The 20,454-nt window shown below is 48.9% G+C and overlaps 1 protein-coding gene across 1 annotated transcript in view; it reads right to left on the bottom strand.

Annotated features, from left to right (window-relative positions):
- The window catches only part of UBE2QL1 (ubiquitin conjugating enzyme E2 Q family like 1), a 37,355-nt gene extending 23,415 nt beyond the window's left edge, over nt 1-13,940 (bottom strand). The window contains exon 1 of the mRNA XM_010376020.2: nt 12,926-13,940. Coding sequence (XP_010374322.2) covers nt 12,926-13,711 — 786 coding nt within the window. The 5' untranslated portion in view covers nt 13,712-13,940. The remainder of the gene's footprint in view (nt 1-12,925) is intronic.
- Between the last annotated feature and the right edge of the window lie 6,514 nt (nt 13,941-20,454).

Genomic DNA, 20,454 nt, shown 5'->3' with positions numbered 1-20,454 from the left:
GTTCACCTTTCCAACAAAGCTGGGGACACTGAGGGCTGGGAGAGCCTGCGGCTTATCCAAATGGGACATTCGGTGGAGCCGGGAAACCAATGGGACCCTGAGACTGCTAAACGGTGTGTGACTTGAGCCAAGGTGGGGATGAAAGACCTTTAAGATTTTTCTGGGGATAGGGTGATTTGAATCATCTCACTGAAAGATTATGTGACAGCTAAATAACGTATTTAACAGAAGCAAAAAAGGAGACATAAATAAATATGGACAAAAGGTCTGAGCACTGTAGGGCGGGTCTGTTTCTATTTGCTGATACTACAAACCTAGATCACTAGTTATGGCAACACCACCCAGGCCCAGGAACTGATTTAGACATCGTTGCAGGCTTCATTTCCACGTAAAGGATAATATTCCTTCCTAGAATGATATGCAGGTGGGGCGGGGTGGGGGCTGAAATACACTGGGGGCAGGAGGATGCTTTCTGCCTATAATGATCTCAGATGAGGACATTTCAATATTTCTAAACTATGGGAAAATCATTGGGAATACGAAAAAAACAGCATAGAAATCCTGGAGGATCAATAAACTGTATCCCACACCCTGTCCTGTAAGAATGCAGATTCTACCCACTTAAGTCTTCAGATTGGGGGAGAACCCTCGAGATAGCCAGTCAGTCTCTTCCCAATGTAGAAAGCCTCACCCTAGATTTTGGGCCAACGCTCAAGGCCTCAGTTGACTGACCAGTTACGAGAATGTGAAGCAGGCATTGATATTCCACTGTTGATTAGCCTCCAATTGCCATAAGATCATATATCACATCACAGGTGTTTCTGAGAAACTTGGCAATTCCTGCAGGCTGAATATTTCAGCTAGGTTTCTCTTAAACTCTACTAAAGAAAGGGTCTTTCCTAAAAGTATTAATATTAGAAAGGATCCATGTAATTGACTACAGTGAAATTCTCTTTCAGTTGTACTGACACAGTTGATGTTCATTCTGTGTGACATGTGATAATTGCTAGAGTCCACAACTTTTTACAAATTTTAACATTTGATTTATGAATCGGCTTTTCACCTTGAAGCAAAATGGTAGCCAAGAAGTTTTCAAGTGGGCATTGCATTCTGTAACAAAGAATGAATATCAACAACACTTAATGGCTAACAAGGACATTTGGTATGCATTTAGAGAGTACAGAGGTAAATGTTTTAAATAAGAATATTCTTCTATGTAATTTTCTAACTTAACACCAGCAAAAGAAATCAAGCTAGTTTAAAGGTGTTAGCAATGTAATGGAATTCTTATGATACCAAGGTTGAAGAGGTGAAAAAACCCAGCTATCAATCCGCACTAGAACAATAACATAATCCCATAAATCAGCCCCTGATGGTACAAAGTGATTTGATGATGACAAGCCAGAAAAGGCAACAAGTGTCCACAGCAGTAGATTTAAGAGGGCAAAAAGGAGGCTCTTCTGAGTTTCCTGTGAATATCTGTAACAATACAGTCATGTATGGAAACACCTGAGGCACCTGGAGGTGAATATCGCCGTGAAACACTCATCATTATGAAAGCAGATGTCTGTGTGCATTGGATGCTGCTGTGTCTTGGTCATACATTTCTGTGCATTTAATTCAATAAATCTCCTTCTTCTTTAGAAGCAGGAACATCTACTGATCACCTTCTCTATGCAAGGAACACGTGTCATCATTTCCTTCGAACCTCATGATTCATGTGAGCAGTTGGGTTTATGCTCCTTGCCTTTAGGGGAGGCCCCTGATGCTCAGGGAGGTGGGTGCCTGCCCCAGAGTGAGCCATGCTCAGGAAGGAGAAGGGGCTGGAGCCTTGCCTCTGCCTGCAGATCCCCGGCTTTATCTCAGCACCACCCAACAATAACATGGGAGAACTGAGACACCTGTTGGGCTACTAAATCTTGATCCCAATTGTTCTGGCCCTGAGCTGCAGAATAAGGTTTAAGATCTTTCCCAAGACAGCCATCGCCACCTACAGCCACACACTACCTGGAGTTCTTAACCCGGGGCCCATGCACCCCTCGGGGTATATACATTTGGACGGGAAAAGTGTCTCCATTTTCACTAACTTTGAACTTCAATTCAGCACTTCCTATAATTAGGATTGAAAGTTAAGAAATCACAGCAGTATTAGCAATGCCTTGGCTTTGTCACCAATAGACAAATGTTTTAAAATCGCAAGACAGTTGTGATATTGCTGTAGATATTTTGAAACGTCATTGGTGTTCATTATTGTCAGATTTGCAGAGTTGTTAGACCTGCCTCTAGATCTTAATATTTAATGTGGTAATAAAGTGCTTTTCAATTCATGTTATGTTTTAAAAACATGTTCTGATAGCTGTATTTAAGTATAATTGGTTTCCTTTGAAATCCTATGCGTTGTGTTTTGTACAACTAAAGACATAATTCTGGGGAGGAGTCTGCAGGTGTCCCCAGACACCTCGAGGCCATGTGGTCCTCCAGGTGGCTTCGAGGGGTCTGGGGCAGCAGGAAGGGACTCCTGTGGTTGGCCGCCTGTTTCTCCTTGACCGATCATCAAGAATAAACAATTCCCTCCATCTCTCTTACGAAAAGGCAGATGCCAGGATATCCTTTGAAATGAAATTACTAATAAAATAAGCACTTTAATTCAATTCAACTCAAACTCACTTTTTATTAGATCAGTTTTATTTGTGAATTATGATAATGTCCTTTAAGCGCTGTGAAACGTTTCTCTTTATAGTTACAGTAGCAAGGCTTGTATGAGTTCTCTAAGACAATGATATTTCATAGTGTACATTATAAAAGAGATCAAAGGAAGTCAGCAGGGCTCTGGAGGGGTGGGGTCGCAGCCTCCAGTCTCTGCATCTCTCCTGCATTAGTTTTAGGCATTGTTCACATTGGATGAAGGCACTTCCCCTGGAGGACCCTAACCCGCTACTGTGGACAAGGCTCCTGGCTTTGCTGTGCTCTTCTTTCCCACCCAACCTGGAGGAGGAAGGCTCCCCTCCCAGGGGCGCTGCCAGACACAGGCAGCTGTGCACTGCAGGAGAGGGCTCGGATAAAGAACAGCCTCCTTGCACAAAGCCAGGTTAAATACATTATGATTCATTTAGCATTTTGATGACTCTTAGAAAATCACCTTTTAAATGCTTCTAATACTCAACTAGTTACAGTTAATTTAAGCTTGTAACTCACTCAATTCTGGTGAAGTTTCCACTATAATATTTTTATTTTTCCTTGGCTGAGAAGCAGAGTAGTGTATGTCACTAATCATGTAGGACTCCAGCACAAATTAATCCTTGCAGCAATTGATCTTTACTTGGCACATACATTTGGACGGGAAAAGTGTCTCCATTTTCACTAACTTTCAACTGCAATTCAGCACTTCCTATAATTAGGATTGAAAGTTAAGAAACCACAGCAGTATTAGCAATGCCTTGGCTTTGTCACCAATAGACGAATGTTTAAAAATTGCATTACAGTTGTGATATTGTTGTAGACATTTTGAAATGTCATTGACGTTCATTACTGTCAGATTAGGAGAGTTGTTAGAGCTGCCTCTAGATCTTAATATTCCTGACAGATATCTTGTGGGAAGCAACATGGGCATCCAATCTGACACTAGGCAATCACGCTAATACATACGTATCTATCTGTAAGGCAAAAATAATTGGCTTAATAATTTTGTGCACAAAATGTCCAAATTCATAAAATACTAATCACAGCTTTTTATTAGAACCAAAACATAGTAAGTTTGGTAACTCCATATTCTGATATTTGGAAATGTCTGATCTTCAAGATCAAAAACTGAAAAGTACCCTTAAAATATTTTTCTGGAAATTTTCCCTTCAATTCCCAAGTGAGCTGAGGACAATTCAACTTTACGTGTAACTGATCCTTTACCAGGCAGTATTTCCTTAGCTCCTACATCAAAGAACTCAGTGAAACACCTCGAGAATGCCTGCCAAATACTGTCATGAAGCATCAGTATTTATTTTGAGAAATTATTTTAAGGTAACCATTTCTTCAATCTGAGTGATTTTACCGATGTAACAATTACGTTCAGAAAGCGTTTCTTTCTTGAGCTATTTTCAGAATCTCTAAAATGCCTTTCCCTTTCGTACACAGAATAAATAAAGCTGTAATAATTACCTTTCTCCTATGGTTGGAAGCAATCAACACATTCATCCATTTTGCGCAATCAATACAAGGAGCTTATGATGAATCTGGGCCGATACATTTGTCCAACGTTGCTGATAATTCCGCACCACGTGTCAGACTTGATGGATGCACCACCCGTCCTCTCGTGGACTGATTCTGAGTATTGTAGGAAAACCACACACCGTGGAACTGCATAGGCTCTCCTAACAACCATATGTACAATGAGGAACAATAATACTACACGTGGTACTTGGTTGGGGTGGCTTCTACTTGCCAACTAGACACCTCCTCAGAACCAGATGGCTCTGGCACTGGACTGGTTGCCTGGTGGCAGCTCAGCTCTGTGCATGATTCAACCTCAGCAAGCCTCAGTTTCTTCCTCTGTAAAATGGGAATAACAACAGCACCCACCTCATAGGCTGCTACAAGGATTTAATCAAGTCATTCACATAAAGCATTCTGCACAGCAGCTGACTCACTGCAAGCTCTTACGTTGCATCGCAAGAAGGGGCAAAACGAAGAGGATGGGGAGTCTGCTCAGGGAAACAGATCCTGTGGCAAACATTTATTTGGCACATACAAGGTGCTGGACATGTAGCAAAGAGAAGGGGCAATACAGCTGTAATTATGTAAACTGGCAGGATAAGCACAGAAATGAACTTTTTCTAGACAATGCAGAGCTTCCTCCTTCGCAGTTCAGAGGAGGAAGTCATCGCTTTTATTGAAGGAGTGGTTGAGGAGCTGTTTGCAGAGAAGTTAGGGGCATCTGGGCAGGGTTTTTAAGGATGGCCAGGGACTCACCTGGTGAACATGGGCAAGAGGGCTTCCAGGCAGGAGAGGCTGGTGGAAGAGGAGCCTCAGTGGGGGCTGTGGTGGATGGAGGAATGCCATCATGGCTGTACAGTGCTAGGAAACTTGAGCTCTATTTCGTAAGGTTCATAACAAGATGCAATAAAGCTAGGTCTGCATTTTAGAGGAGCCATGCAGGTGGCATCAGGGAGGATGGACAGGGACAGAGAGACTGGATGTGGGCACTACAGGAATCCAAGCAGGTGACAGGCACCCATGAGGCAGGAGCACAGGGCTGGAGAGGAAGAGAGCTGGAGAGGAGAGCCTAGCACTGGAGAACAAGAACAGAAGAGGCTTGGTGAGTGCGGCTCCCTGACCATGCCCAGACCTGCTGGCCAGGTAAGGGGCAAGGTTGGGTAGCTTCTTCTGGCTTCTGCAGACCTACCCTCATCTCCCAATCCTTTGCCACCTGATTGGTCCCAAATCTGCTCTCCCAGTCTTGTGTCCTTGGTCCTCCCACTGAGCTGGTTTCCTCCTAGCCTAGCCGTGTGGGATTAGCAGGCCTGGGAAAGGACCAGGGGAGTGTCGCAGACGTTACACAGAATGGGGAAGGGTCATCACAGGAATGCCAACAGCAATGTCACTACAGTGCTCATGAATGAATGAATGATGTGTGTAACCATGAAAAAATAACTGAACAATTAAACCTTAGTTTAGCTTGCTGACTTACCGAGTAGGAAAGTGTAGACATTACTGGAAACGTTTCTGCCATTACTACAACTTCTTGGTCAGTGTGGGGGTATGCCTGGCCTTTCCGTTTATCAGCAATGAAACCATATTCCAAAAAACATTGAGTGACTAATGCCCCATGTTAATGTCGAGTCTTGATCACCCTTAAGTAGAGTGTTCTCTCTAAGAACATCAGTCAGAATTTCTGAAGACCCTGTTGACCCAGGAACCCACTGTGCCCATGTCCCCACTACACACCCAGGCCACTGTCTATTGTCAGATCCATGGACATTTCCTAACTATTAACAAAAAGATATGTGTGAAGCCACTTGGCGTGTCAAAAGCAAATGTGAAGGGTTTTGTCTTCTCCCCATTAGAGGGTATATTCCCTGAGGCAGGCACTTGATGTGTATCTGATCCACCAATGACGCCTAGGAAGTTCCTGCATGACGGGAGGCACTCGATTCCCACGCTGTATTCATTAGTCAGCCACGGCTCTGGAGGGTCCGCGCACACCACCCTCCGCAGCTGCGTCTCATCGAGGGTGGAGTGAATCATCCCTACATTTTCTTTTTCAGGGTTTACACTCCCTCATAGTCTACACAAGCAGTCCAGGGAGGAAGGCTGGCTTTAGGATGGCATCTGTACAGAAGTCAGGCTTCGAAGGCGCTGAGTCAGCGTTGACCTAGGACAGGGAGTCTGATCCAGGTGGGGTGGGGTGGTTGGGGGGATTAACTATCACCACTTCTGAAGCTCTGGGCTGTGGTTACTGGTGGGTGAGGCTGTGTCTGCCAGATGGGTGGAGAGGGAGGAGGTGGACCATGGCCAGCATCAGGCAGCTTTTCCAATCCGGGCTGCCCTTTAGAATCATGAGGAGCTCTTCAGACCAGCCTCTGCCAGGGCCTGATCCTAGACCACAAAGACTGAGTCTTTGAGGGGACAGCCCCAGTACTGAAATAATGTGCACACTCCTCAGGGCATCTAATGTGCTGCCAGGGTTGGGAACCACTGGCAGAGAAGAAAGAAGAAAGGACGAACACTTGTGGCCAGCCATCCTCTCCCCTCCTGACTACCACATCAACACACCTGGGGCAGCAACCACCTCTGATTCCAGGAGCTCCGAAATGTGGCTCAAAAATCCCGCCACAAGTGTCTGTTTTGTTTCCTTAACTATAAAAGTCATTTCTGCTGGTGCCTTATCTGCCTCTGACATGGTACTAGTGAGGCTGCCTTCCTTCTAAGCCTGGGTGTGGAACAGTCTCTTCCCGGCGATGAGAAGGGAGACACTGGCCAGGTTGTGGGTGTCAGGCTTTCATTCGGACTTCAGCTCAGTGTCCACATGGGCACATTCCACTAAGAAACAGCCATGAACCTACACTGTCCTTACAGAGAAAACCAAATCTCCCCCATCGCTTAAGGGAAATCAGAAAAGTACACGAAAATACACTACACCCTCTTCCTGCAAGTTCAGATTCTGAAAGTCTCATTGGTGAAGCAAAAGTGGCTTCTACCAGGAGCTGCCCCACGCGCCCTGGGCTGAGCTGCCGGAGCTCTCCAAGTGGGTGTGGGGCTATTTTTAGGATGCAGTCCTGCCTGTGTCCTCCTGCCTGCCCTACTTGATAGAAGAACAAGTAGCTATTTTTTCCTCTGAACAGTCCAGCATATCGATACCTCAAGCTGCAGAGTCATCGGTGGTGGCAATAATCTCCGTCCCCTGTACACAGCACAGGGCACAACACAGTGACTCATAAGCACGCTTCCAAAAATCCACGTCTCCCTGGACAAATCAGATGGCATTACCCACCCCTGTCAGTCACTATTTTTGCTCTAGGTTGTTCTAGCTTCCCTCTGGGTGTGCAGTCATTTCTCTGCTCAAAGCTGCGGGCAACATTCTCCATCCAGTGCCTCCCTCCGTGTGGCTGCATCTATTGCTCTCAAACTAGCACAGCAGCTGCAGAAACAAGATGAGCAACTGGTTAAGAAATTCCTGTTTGGTTTCGTTATGCGCTGAACTGTTTCTCCTCCAATCTCCAACGTACACGGTGAATCCCTAACCCACAGTACCTCAGAGTGTGACCTTATTTGGAAACAGGGTTTTTAAGAGGTAATTAAGTTAAAGTCAGGTCAGGAGGATGGGCCCTAATCCAATCTGACTGTGTTCTTACACGAAGAGGAGATTAGGACACAGACACACACAGAAGGAGGGTCGTGTGAGGACATAGGGAGGACACAGCATCTACAAGCCAAGCAGGCAGGACCCAGGAGAAACGAGCCCTGCTGACACATTGATCTTGGACTTCCAGGTCCTCTGTTATGGCAGCCCCAGCAACCTAATACAGAGCCTTTAAACATTGTGTGTGTTGTATGGCTGGGCGAGGTAGCTCACGCCTGTAATCCCAATGCTCTGGGAGGCCGAGGTGGGAGGACTGCTTGAGCCCAGGAATTTGAGACCAGCCTGGGCAACATAGTGAGATCCCCATCTCTACAAAAAATAAACAGAATTAACTGGGCATGGTGGCGTGCACCTGCAGTCCCAGCTACTTGGGAGGCTGAGATGGGAGGACTGCTTGAACCCAGGAATTAAAGATTACAGTGAGCTATGATCATGCCACTGCACTCCAGCCTGGGGGATAGAGGGGACCCTGTCTCAAAAAAAAAATCTCTGTTATAGCAGGTTAGAAGCCCACAGATTTCAGGAGCCCAAAGGGCTGTTCATCTTTGTCACTCTTTCTGATGAGACTGCTAGTTTTACAGTCATAAGTAAAGTGCTATTTCTAGGCCTAGTATTTTGGAAGATGGGCTTTATGTATGTCTCTGTGTGTGTGTGCACGTCTATGTGCACTTGTGCTTCCCAGTCACACCATAGTGTAGCCCCCTTTCAGACCTAAGGTGGATTTTAGTGACATCACTGCATATCATTTCACAAAGCTGAGCTGCAGAGCCCTTTACTCTTTCATTACACTGGGACAAGTTTCCTTATTTAAAAAACATGCAGAAACCATCAGGCAAACAGAACTTGCCCTGAAATTGCTTGCCAATTTTAAATTCAAACAGTAAGACTGGAGGATGTTTTAGTCCTGATGTTCTGTGGATCTTCTGCGGATGGCTGGCTGAGCAGCTCTGCTCTGTGGACAGAAAGGATTATCACAATGGTCATGGTTAATAAACGACTGCCTGGAAACAGCAAGGTGCTTGGATGGCGCCTGGCCTGACTGCCATTTCCAACAGCTTTTACTCATCCTGATGAGATTTCAGAGCCTTGCCACTCATGAGCTGTTGTGAGAGCATGCAACTGTATAAACGCCACCTGACTCTGTGGAGTGCGGTTTCCTCACCTGTACAACCACCACCAAAAGAGCAGAACCAGGGAGGTTCAAACATCCTCAAACATCCTCCATTCTCTGCTGGCCCAGAGTATGGCACAAGCAAGCAGGAAATGCTTCCTGCTGCTGCTGCTGCTGCAGTTATCATTATCAACACCGTGTGCATGCTGAATTGTATGGTTGGCCCCGAGGGCCAGGAGAGGAGTGAGGAATTGTCACTCAATTGCCATTTGGTTCCCTGCCCCTGGCGATGCCTAATTAACTAAAAAGGGGACACTCAGGAGGTGAGCTGCAGTGAAAGCAGGGCTCTGAGTCAGTGCACCGTCAACCAGCTTTTGGGGACCCCGCTGCTCACACAACTGCAAGAACAAGGTCCCTGTCCAGTCACGCCATCGTCCCACGCTCCAAGCCTGGAATGGAAGCCAGTAAACTCTGGCACTCTTCACGGCCAGCATCCCCCGATGCTGATGCTACTTTGTCTAGGTTTACAGAGTCCGAAAATGCAGTTTTTGTAGGTTAAGCTATGTCCTAGATGCAAGCACTGTGCTGGGATTACAGGCTACTTTCATTTCAAAACCAACATCTTCCAGTTTTTGAATGCCAAAAATCTTACAATGGAGCTGTGGGTTGTATTCTTTTGGTTCGGTAACTAATAAAGGATGCAAATAATTATCTAAAAGTATACTTTTAACATTTTCACCAGTTCATTCTAAAAGTGCAGAGCTTTAAAATCCAATTATAAAAAATGAAGTTACCTAAAAATGCCTCTAGTCAAAAGAGGGTTTAGTAATATACAAAGGGGGAAGATATGTATATCATTATTTCTACATAGAATATATCATATGGGAAATTTATATATTAATTTAAGACAAACACAATTCATATAGCAACATGCAAGAGATTTTGGTAACACAGGCCAGAGAGCCAGTTAAAAGCCTCACAAAATGACTGAATTTATCACATAATGTGATAAACCTAAGCTTTTAATTGTACACAAAATTGTTAAGCAGATATTTTTATGTTACACACAAAACTCTTAAAATTGTTTTACGATTTCTCTAGAAGTACAGAAACAGCATATCCTCAATTCAGAAAGTTCAGCTGAGCAGTGAATGTTTTCCTCTATGAAAGAAGCAAACCAGCCTTTTCTAACTCTGTAGCTTACGAAAATGAATCCTAAAAAAGAAATCCCGACAAGTATCAGAACATAACTGGAATATAACGACTCTCCCTTTTAAAGTAATTATCGGTTTGGTAGCTGTCCCAGTTCTCCTTGAATACCTAATCAGGTATTTTGATTGCTTTCCCAAAGCATATTACTTCTAACTGAGGAAATAATTTGGTAACTACCATATGTGCTCTGAACAACCAGTAGGTAGTGAATTTGCAAAAGCACGGAAAGAGATAATCAACCTCAGGTGACCTGATCAGAATCCTTTTGTGGACGGAATCCTAAAACATTAATGACTATTCATTTCTTCCTTTCTTTCATTGCATTTTGAATATTTTATGCATGCCACACATTACTCTCTCTTAGACAGCTGTATGTTGGAAGCAGCATGAAAAAATGCAAAGAAATTGAACCGGCACTTTAAAAAGTGCTGAGTTTTTGCCTCTATTTTAGATGTGGAATAGACAATATAATACCATATGCTAGGTGGAGGGCAATGGGTTCAATTAGGATTTTATTAAACTAAGAAATGAAAAAGTTGATAATTACTTTCAATAAAGAAATCTCTCACTTGTAAATTGTACGTGAGAATCTCAATTTTAAATACAGAGAAAAGAAAATATACTTACAAGGACCCGTGTATTGATATACTGCCAATTGGCATATGGGCACCGAAGGAACTATCACAACTCAGAGCATTAATGTAAAAATGGGAAGCATTTAATTTCCTAAGGTTCCTCTCTCTCTTAAAAAAAATTCCCCATTTCTCATTTCAAACCTTTATTTTCTTTCATCTTTCAAACTATAGGCAGTGGTCCAGTTCCTCTCTAAGATCTCTTCCAAGTCTTAAACGTTAGGACTCTGTGATCCCAGAAGGGAATACACATTCCTCTTCCCCTGATCCCAATGTCATCTTCACTGTGAAGAATGAAAAACAGTAACAGACTGTTCCAAAGAATTCTGATTAGCAATGATTCAAGAAGCAAATAACCAAGGCATTTCTGCAAAGAATTCTTCCACATCATTTGTATAAATCCTACTTGAAAAATAAAACTGAGATCGCCTACCCCCCATGCTTGCATTCTATCACGTGAACCTCTCATCAGACTCAATATTTAACTGCAGGATGGAAAATAAACCTCTGATATTAAAGCACTAAGCCTCCCTCAGCTGAAGATGCTTTTCTAGAGTTGTTACATCCACACTATTTCTAACTCAGGAAATATGTGGAACCTAAACCTTAGAAAAGAGAGCCTGGCAGGATGGGTCAGGAATTACCTGACCTTCTCTGCTGGAGTTAGGATGCTATTTGTTTGGAATCCCAGGGGTTCCAGCTTTAGTGAAATTGGCAGAACAAGCATTATTTGATTAGTATGAAACAGCCTACAGTGAAAGGGACAGACACACAGGCCAGGCAGGGAAGAAGCGGTGGCTTCTGATAGGCCGCCCGTAGAAAGATCAAGCCGAGGTCATTCGGGGTCTTTTAAAGAAAACAATGATTTTTCATAAATCTAAAAGATGTCCACATAGCAGTGTAATGTTCTTAAGTAATGCTTAATATTGATTCAGGAAAACACCAGAGAACTCAACCGCAGGCGACAGCATATAATTCGAGCAGATAACACCATCACGCACTCACCCTGCTCTCAAGTACTTTGGGGTTTGTTGGCGTAAAGCTGCCATCTGATGCAATAGGTGAGAAGGCTCAGAACTGTTTGGCCCTTATATTGGTATTTCGTTAAAATCTTTAGCTCTGATAAAAGGTTTTAACTGCTTGGGGCAGTGGGGTGAGGGGATGAGGAAAAAGAAGCAGGTCTGAAAGAGACCAAGACCTGGAACGTCTACCCCAGAGGTGGTGGTCCTAACGGGTTCAGGGAAGGAAGGGGGTGCTCTGAGGGAAGAACAGGCATTGCTCTGACGGGGTCTGGTCTTGTCCCTTAAGGGAATGCCCAAACCACACCTCTGCCTCTCTAGAGTGAGCTCCCAAGAGCAAAATTTTCATCTTTCCAGGAGAGAGTCAGCCCAGAAGAAGGCAGGGGTGGGGATTTGCAAGCAGGCAGCTGTCCCTCCCCAGGGCACCCACCTGCAGACCTCCCACCCGAGCCTTCTGCGGAACCCTGTGTGTGTGTGTGTGTGTGTGTGTGTGTGTAGGGGGTGTTGGGGGTGGGTGGGAGATCAGCTGGGTTGGACACTTAAATCCTGAGGTCCAGGAAAAGTTCTCACCTTCATAGAGATTATACGGACAGGAGATTGAGGAGCAGACAAGGGAGGGGCAAGAAAAGGGGAGATGGAGGGGAAAGAAGAGTAGGGGAGCCAGGGAAGATGGAGAAGGAAAAAGTGGAAAAGGAATGGGGGTGGGAATAGATGGGGGGACAGATAAAGGGTTGAGGGGAGAAAGAGTCCAGGAGGAAAGGGAGAGGACAGTATGGGAGAGGGAGGCTAAGGAAGAGGAGTGGGAGAGAATTATGGAGGTATGAGGAGAGAACGAGCAAGCTAGAGAGACCAGAGAGATCGGCAGAGACCGAGACCAGACCGGGACGGGAGAGACGGGACAGAAAGCAGGGGCAGGAAGAAAACGCTCAGGAGGCGCTCGGAGCATCCCCGTGGGGCGCTGGTGTAGACAGAGCCGGGAGCTAGATGGCCGGAGGGGCCGACGCAGGCCCTCATCGCGGGGCCCGGGCGCCCGGCGGCGCTGCAGACCCGATTGCCGCCCCGCGCCCCCAGCCCCGCCGCTCTGGCGCGCGCGCCTTACCTGGCCCTTGACCAGGCTGGCTGCGAACTGGCGCATGACGGCCTCCACGGTGTAGGCGCTGGACCAGCCGCGCGGCGTGAGCAGCTCCATGCAGATGGCGCCGCCGTCCAACACGTAGCCGTTCTCCAGGCGCGGGCTGAGCACCCGCATGAAGGGCGGCGAGAAGGGGAAGTTGTCGGGGAAGGTGAGATTGAGCAGAATGAACTCGGTGTTGGTTTCCTTCATGTCCTGCCACAGCACCGAGTCCTTGTCCACCTGGTGCAGCTTCACGTTCCAGTCGAACAGGCTCTCGTCCACCAGCTCCACGGAGATGAAGCGGTCGCTAAGGCGCGCGATGTCCTGCAGCTCCTTCATGAGCCGCCGGCTGCGCACCTGCGTGCAGTGCTGCTGGCGCGCCGCAGGGACCAGGCTGCCGCCCGCCGCCGCGGCCACCGCCGGACCCGGCCCCGCCCTGGCGCCCGCCGCCCTCTCGCGGGGGCCCCCGGCCCCCGCCGCCGCCGCTGCTGCCGCAGCCGCCGGCGCCTTGTCGCGCGGGGCCAGCTCCGCTGCGCGCTTGCCCTTGCCCTTGCCAGGCCCCGGGCTGGCGTCGCCCGCGCCCCCGGGGTGCTGCTGCTGCTGGGGCTGCTGCTGCTGCTGTTGCTTGTGCCCGCCGCTCTTGGCGCCGCCCTTGCCGCGCAGAGACGCGCTCTGCTGGCCGCCGCCGCGGTGGTTGTGGTGGTGCTTGGGGTCCTCGGTGTCCCGGTTATGCAGGCGGATAAGCCCGATCTTCCGCAGCAGCGTGGCCATTTTAGGCTTGGCGCCGGCTGGGGGCTCTTGTCGGCTCCTCCCCCGGAGCCGGCGAGCCCGGGAGCGGGGGGCGCGGGGCGGCGGCGGCGGGCGACCGCTCAGCGGGGCGAGGCAAGGGCCACCCCAGGCGCCGGCGGCCGTGGCGCAGCGGAGCAGGCAGCACGCGCGCTCGCCGGTTGCGGCGTCGCCGCTGTCATATGACGGGGCCCGCTCCGGCTCGCGCTCCGGCCTCCCGGGGAGGGGAGGCGTGGAGGGGACGCGGCGCGGGCGGGGGTCCCCGGGCCGGTCCCTGGGCACAGCCCCCAGAGTCCCGGCGTCTGCTGTCCTTTGTGCGCGGCGGTGGCCGCGCTGGCCCAGAGTCCGAACGCCGCGCCGGGGCGCGCAAAGCCGCCGGCAGTGCCGGGAGGCAGCGAGTGGCCGCGGGCTCGCGCCTGGCGCTCCTGCGGGCCGTGCCGCGCTGGCGGCTACCGCGGGGCCCGGGCTGCTGCCGCTCGCGTCGCCGCCGCCGCTGCGGCTGCTGACATTGCAGAGGCTGCTGCTCCGTCTGAGCAGAGCGCGGCGCGGAGGGGGCGGCCCTGCTGGCCGGGAGGGGGGGAGCGGGGCGGAGCCGCCGGCTTGCCTGTGCCGAGCCGCCCCCGCCGCCCGCTCCCGCGGCGACACGCGCGCGGCCGCTGGGGGGAGACCGCGGTGCGCGCCGGGCCGGCCGGGCTAGGGGCTGCGCCGGTCGCAGGCCGAGCCGGGGGAGCCGGGCGGGGGCTGGGCGCGGAGTGTGAGCCTGGCGCTCTCGCGGGGGTCTCAGGCACGGGACCCTCCTGCCTGGATCTCGGGTCGCCGCGGCCCCCAGCCCGAGCTTCAGACCCCATTTAACCCCGTTAGCGCGATCTGGGGAAGGGTGGGAGGCAGCCTATAGATGCCTTCGGATCGGAAGGAGCCTGGGGTTTCGGCACAGCTCGGGGCCGTCGGGGGCCGCTTTCTTAAGGACCGATCCAAGAATCAGGGCCGGGGAGTGTGAGGGCCGGGGAGTGTGAGGGCCGGAGCGTGCCCGCCGCGATCCCCGAAGAGAAGCCCCCTGAGTCACGACTTTGTTTCTCCGATTCACCCCTCCTCGCCGACCCCGCTCTCCTTCCGCCCGCCGAGCCCAAGGCCTCCGCATTCCCAAGAGGGGTCCCGGGAGGAAGGGCCCGCGGAGCGCTGCTTAGTGACTCGTTTCTGAAGGCTGCGGAGAAGCGCGCCCAGAGCGGGCAGTCGGGGCTCAGGGGCAGTGCCGGCGACACAGGATCAGTCCGCCTTCCACTGGGATGCTCGCATCCCCGCCTCCCTTCCTTTCTTGAACCCATTAAACTCTCTCTCCCTCTGGCGAAATTTCAAGCAAAAACCGAGTTTAGATCCCCAGAAACTGGAGGACTGGGAACCCCGAAGCTTCCACGTTTGCAGGAAGCATCCTGCTCTGCACTGTGTGGTGTGTGTGTGCGAGTGTGGTGTGTGTGCTTGTGGTGTGGGGTGTGTGTAAGTGTGGTGTGTGTGTGGTATGTATGAGTGTGGTGTGATGTGTGTGAGTGGTGTGTGTGGGTGTGTGTGGTGTGTGTGAGGGTGGTGTGTAAGAGTAGTTTGTGGTGTATGTGTGAGTGTATTGTGTATAATTGTGGTGTATAGTGTGTGTGGTGTGTGTGGTTGTGTGAGCATGGTGTGTGGTATGTGTGAATGGTGTGTGGTGTCTTGAGTGTGGTGTGTGGTGTGTGTGGTGTTTGCATGGTGTGTGTGAGCATGGTGTATGAGTGTGTCGTGTGTGTGAATATTTGATGTGTGTGTGGGGTGTGTGTGGTGTGTGTGTGTGCATGTGTGTGCTTGTGTGTGTGGTGATGTGTGTGTGTGATGCATGTGACTGGTGTGTGGTGTGAGTGTGGTGTGTGTGAGTGTGTGATGTGTGTGTGGTGTGTGTGTGGTGTGTGTATGTGTGTGTGGTGTGTGTGTGGTGTGTAGTGTGTGTGTAGTGTGTGTGATGTGTGTGATGTGTGGTGTGTGTGTGTGTGGTGTTTGAGTGTGATTGTGTGTGATATGTGTGTGTGATGCATGTGACTGATGTGTGTGGTGTGAGTGTGGTGTGTGTGAGTGTGTAATATGTGTGAATATGTGTGTGGTGTGTGTGAGTGATGTGTGTGTGGTGTGTGTAGTGTGAGTGTGTGGTGTGTGTAGTGTGTGTGTGTTGTGTGTGTGTGATGTGTGTGGTGTGTGTGTGGTGTGTAGTGTGGCGTGTGTGTGATATGTGTGTGGTGTGTGTAGTGTGTGTAGTGTGTGTGTGGTGTGTGTGAGTGTGTGGTGTGTGTGTGATGCGTGTGTGTGATGCGTGTGGTGTGTGTGTGGTGTGTCTGTGGGATGTGTGTGTGGTGTGTGTGTGGGATGTGTAGTGTGTGTGGTGTGTGTGGTGTGTGTGAGGTGTGTGTGGTGTGTGTGGGATGTGTGTGTGTTGTGTGAGTGTGTGGTGTGTGTAGTGTGTGTGAGTGTGTGGTGTGTGTGACTGTGTGGTGTGTGGTGTGTTTAGTGTGTGTGAGTGTGTGTGGTGTGTGTGTGTGATGCGTGTGTGTGATGCGTGTGGTGTGTGTGTGGTGTGTCTGTGGGATGTGTGTGTGGTGTGTGTGTGGGATGTGTAGTGTGTGTGGTGTGTGTGAGGTGTGTGTGGTGTGTGTGGGATGTGTGTGTGTTGTGTGAGTGTGTGGTGTGTGTAGTGTGTGTGTGTGGTGTGTGTGACTGTGTGGTGTGTGTGGGATGTGTGTGTGGTGTGTGTGACTGTGTGGTGTGTGTGGGATGTGTGTGTGGTGTGTGTGTGGTGTGTTTAGTGTGTGTGAGTGTGTGGCCGAGCTGCCCAGTGGTGAGGCTACAGTGATGGTGAAGTACAGAAGAGATGACCCCGGAAGCTTACAGGGTTTAGGATTGTAAACCTCGCTGCTGCTGCTGCTGCTGCTGCTGCTGCTGATTTGGCTTTGAACTTGAGGAGCGTCCGAGTTCTCCAGGAAAGCCTTTCATTCTGGGCGTCGTCATGATGACTTCTTGTTTTTAACTTCTTTCACCATTTTTACCTTCTCTAAATTATTAGAAATTTTGACTGAAAAATAATTCTTCTGGCCACCGTGGAGACAGTTTCAGGCCTGAAGGGTCTGGGGTGGGGTGATTTGGGGTTGTCTGCAGTTGACAGCGTGAGCTAACAGAGCAGGGGTGCCTGCACGCCTGGGTCCCCGAGAGGCGACCGGCAGACGGGTGCGTCTGCGGAGGCCTGGGTGCCTGTGCTCTCAGGTGGGTGCCGTGGCCGTGGGAATCTCAGCTGCGACGGGGAGGGCCTATTTGCCCTGGTTTTATGGTTGGTTTTTTTGGTTTGTTTTGAGACCCTGCTCTATCCAGCCCTGTTTTGTGTGTGTGTGTGTGTGTGTGTGTGTGTGTGTGTGTGTGTGTGTGTGTGTGTGTTTGTTTGTTTGTTTTATTTATTTTTGAGATAAGGCGAGAAGGAGGATGACAGTGTCTCTCTGTAAAGTCTTGTGAGCTCATCTAACATGAGGGACGGGGCAGGACGGCAGGTGCTACATGTTTTATTTAACTTCCACAGAGGTCCTCTCAGGTTTCATCTGACCCCTTTCATTGGTGTAGAAACGGAGTCTCAGGGAGGCCCAGCCACTTCCCCAGCTCAGCTACGTGCTGGGAGGCCCAGCTGGGGTCCACACCCAGCGGGGACCCCCTGCGCCAGCTCCGTGCTTCTCTACCTGATGCCCCACGCCGGCTGCATTGCTGGGTCTCAGATACAGGTGCGGTCTCCGTCCTGCCCCAGGAGGTGAGAAAGCGTCTCCTGGGCGTGATTGTACGGTTGTCAGAACCCGCTGACCTGGGCTGAGACTTCAGCAACTCTCTGTAGCAGTGACAGCAACAGATCCCACTTGAAGCAGAGACGTCATCAGATGTGGTTTGGGAATGGGTTAGCTGAAATTGCAGGTGGCTCTATGTGAGGCCTCTGTTTCTAGATGGAGTTATTGTTAGGGAGATCAAATACCTTATTGTCTGGTTGTAGATATTTTTTTGAAAGTGGAGGGATCACAATTAATACTGATGCTGGGTCTGGGATCGTGCCTGTAATCCTAGCACTTTGGGAGGCCAAGGTGGACAGATGACTTGAAGTCAGGAGTTTGAGACCAGCCTGGCCAACATGGTGAAACCCCATCTCTACCAAAAATTACAAAAATTACCCAAGTGTGGCGGTACACACCTGTAATCCCAACTACTTGGGGGGCTGAGGCAGGAGAATCACTTGAACCCAGGAGGTGGAGGCTGCAGTGAGCTGAGATTGGGCCACTGCACTCCAGCCTGGGTGACAGAGCAAGATCCTGTCTCAAAAAAAAAAAAAAGAAAAAAGAAAAAAAGAAAAAAAAGAAAAAAAACTTTTGCTGAGACAAGAGGCCAAGCCAGAACAGAGTGGCATGGAGATGATCATCACCTCCCTTGCTCCTGTCCCTCACACTTAGGGCACCTTGGATCAACTCTTAAAAAGGCTGAAGCCAAATGTTAAAGATTGGAAACAACCTAAATTTACAAAAGAGGGGAAGTGTTAAGTAAATCACACTGAATCAATTTAGAATATATTTTGCAGCAAGAACGTTATAGTTATCAAGATTATATCGCAAAATGGAAATATTCATGATCTACATAATAATTTGAAGTGAGAAAGTAGAGTGTAAAATTATATCCACACGGCAGCTGCAACTACATAGAACTATGCACAGAAAAAAAGACTAGAAGGAGAAATTTTGAATGGTGTTATCACTATTATCTCATTAGTACAGGTAGAACATCTCAGTTTAGTCCTTCCTCAGTTCTCCAGCCCATGGATCCAAACATTTCCTTCAGTGGCAGGATGGTCAGGTCAGGGGTGGGCAGAAGGGCGTGTGTGGTTTGTAAACCCCTCTCCTTCTCCCATCCAAGAAGATTCTAGAAAGTTCTTTACCCCTGGCATGAACAGATATTTACATAGCCCAGCAGTGTGTAGAGCTTACATTGTGTTTTAGTTATTCCATTTTGATTTTCAAATATTCTAAAATGGAGTGTATACCAGTAAAAATGAAAAAAAAAATTGTTACGGAATGTTGTCATTTTATTGAAGATTAGACTTATAATATTGAGACAGTTGAAGTAAGTGCATTTATCACAGTTAAATAAAATAATTTCTAAGAACAACTGTGGGTATCTAGCTCCTGCTATGTTCTCGAGTATTGAGGGGTGGGGAAGGGGAGTGGTTAGGGAATCTGCAGACAGCCTACACCAGTCTAGCATGAAGGGAAGAAAGAAAGGGAGAGAGGGATGCTGGTCATCACAAGAGGCCCATCATCGGGGAATGAGTCCTATCTGCCAATGACTCCTCCATGAGCATTCACCCAGTGGTCCCAGGTGCCGCTGTCTCCAGTTGCACCTTTTCTGAAGACATGAAGAGCTGCGGTTTGCCCATTTATTACCTGTCTCAAAAACTGCCTCCCAGTTTTTCAGTTGGTCCTATTTCCTCATGAGCCCCAATCTCCTAAAGTCACCAAGACATTGCCTCAAAATACTTGCCCTAAATGTGTACAGGTTATTTACTCTCCTGAACTAAGGTGTTAAGATCACTGCCAAAATTAAAAAAAAAAACACACACACACACTTTCTGCTAAAATAATTCACTGCAAGGGAGCATAGTGTAGGTCTGTGATATTACAGCTCACATGTCATTTTATGCCCTTCTCTTCCCATCACCAAGCCTGGCACTTAAATGGCACTTACATATCTTGAGCGCCATCCCAAGCACTTTACATATGTGGACCCATCAAATCTTTGTGACAACCCTATTAAGTAGGTACTGTGCTTATCCTTACTTTATAGATGAGTAAACTGAAGCAGGGAGAAATTAAGCAACTGGCTCAAAATAATGCAGTGAACAGTCAGTGGAGCCCGGATTCAGACCCAGCTTTGGCTCCAGACAGAGCTTGTAGCCACTGCTCCAAGAGCACTCACTGCATGCAGTCGCTGTAGAGACAGCAATGAAGAGATCCTAGCCTCCTGCAGCTGGGGTGCTAGGGAGGATGCCTTTCTCATCCTCTAATCACTCTGCAGCAAATGGCTCCAGATGCTGAAGGAAAGAGCTTGGAGATGTCAAGGAATGCCTCAGGCTTACCTCTGCATTTGCTGAAGACACATGATGGGCACACACACATTTTTGTTGTTGAATTGAAAACCCAACACAATCTTTATTTCACAACACAGACATCTGATGTCCCAGCAGTGAGTCTTGCCCAGAGTCACACAGGAGGTTGTGAGAGAGGAAGCTGGGTCCCTGGTCCTGATACCTTCTCCAAGGTTATTCTCATGGCCACAGTGCACAGGCTGCTGGGCCTCTATGGGGGGAAGGGCAGAAGGGAAGGAAGAGAGGAAGGTGAAGCGGGCCTGAAAAGGGGAAAAGGTGGCAGGGCAGGAGGTCAGGCAAGTGCTGCAACCTGACATGGGTGGTGAGGACTTCTGTCATGCTTGTCATCCTCTGGCACCATTGGCACACCCTTCCTGTGCTTGCAGAATTTCTCTCCTGAGACAGATTGTATTTTCCAAAGATGGCCACGCTGACTTTGATTGCACTCCTCTCGTGGAAGGCTGGGCTGTATGTTCTGTGGCATTGAATCTGAGTAGTGGCTCAGACTGCTCTGACCAGTGTGGGGACACACAGAAGCCATGTGTCTTCCAAGACT

The sequence above is a fragment of the Rhinopithecus roxellana genome, chromosome 3 (assembly GCF_007565055.1).
Source record: "Rhinopithecus roxellana isolate Shanxi Qingling chromosome 3, ASM756505v1, whole genome shotgun sequence".
Taxonomy (NCBI): Eukaryota; Metazoa; Chordata; class Mammalia; order Primates; family Cercopithecidae; genus Rhinopithecus; species Rhinopithecus roxellana.
Note: the sequence above shows the minus strand (reverse complement) of the source record. Positions and strands in the feature narration are given on the sequence as shown.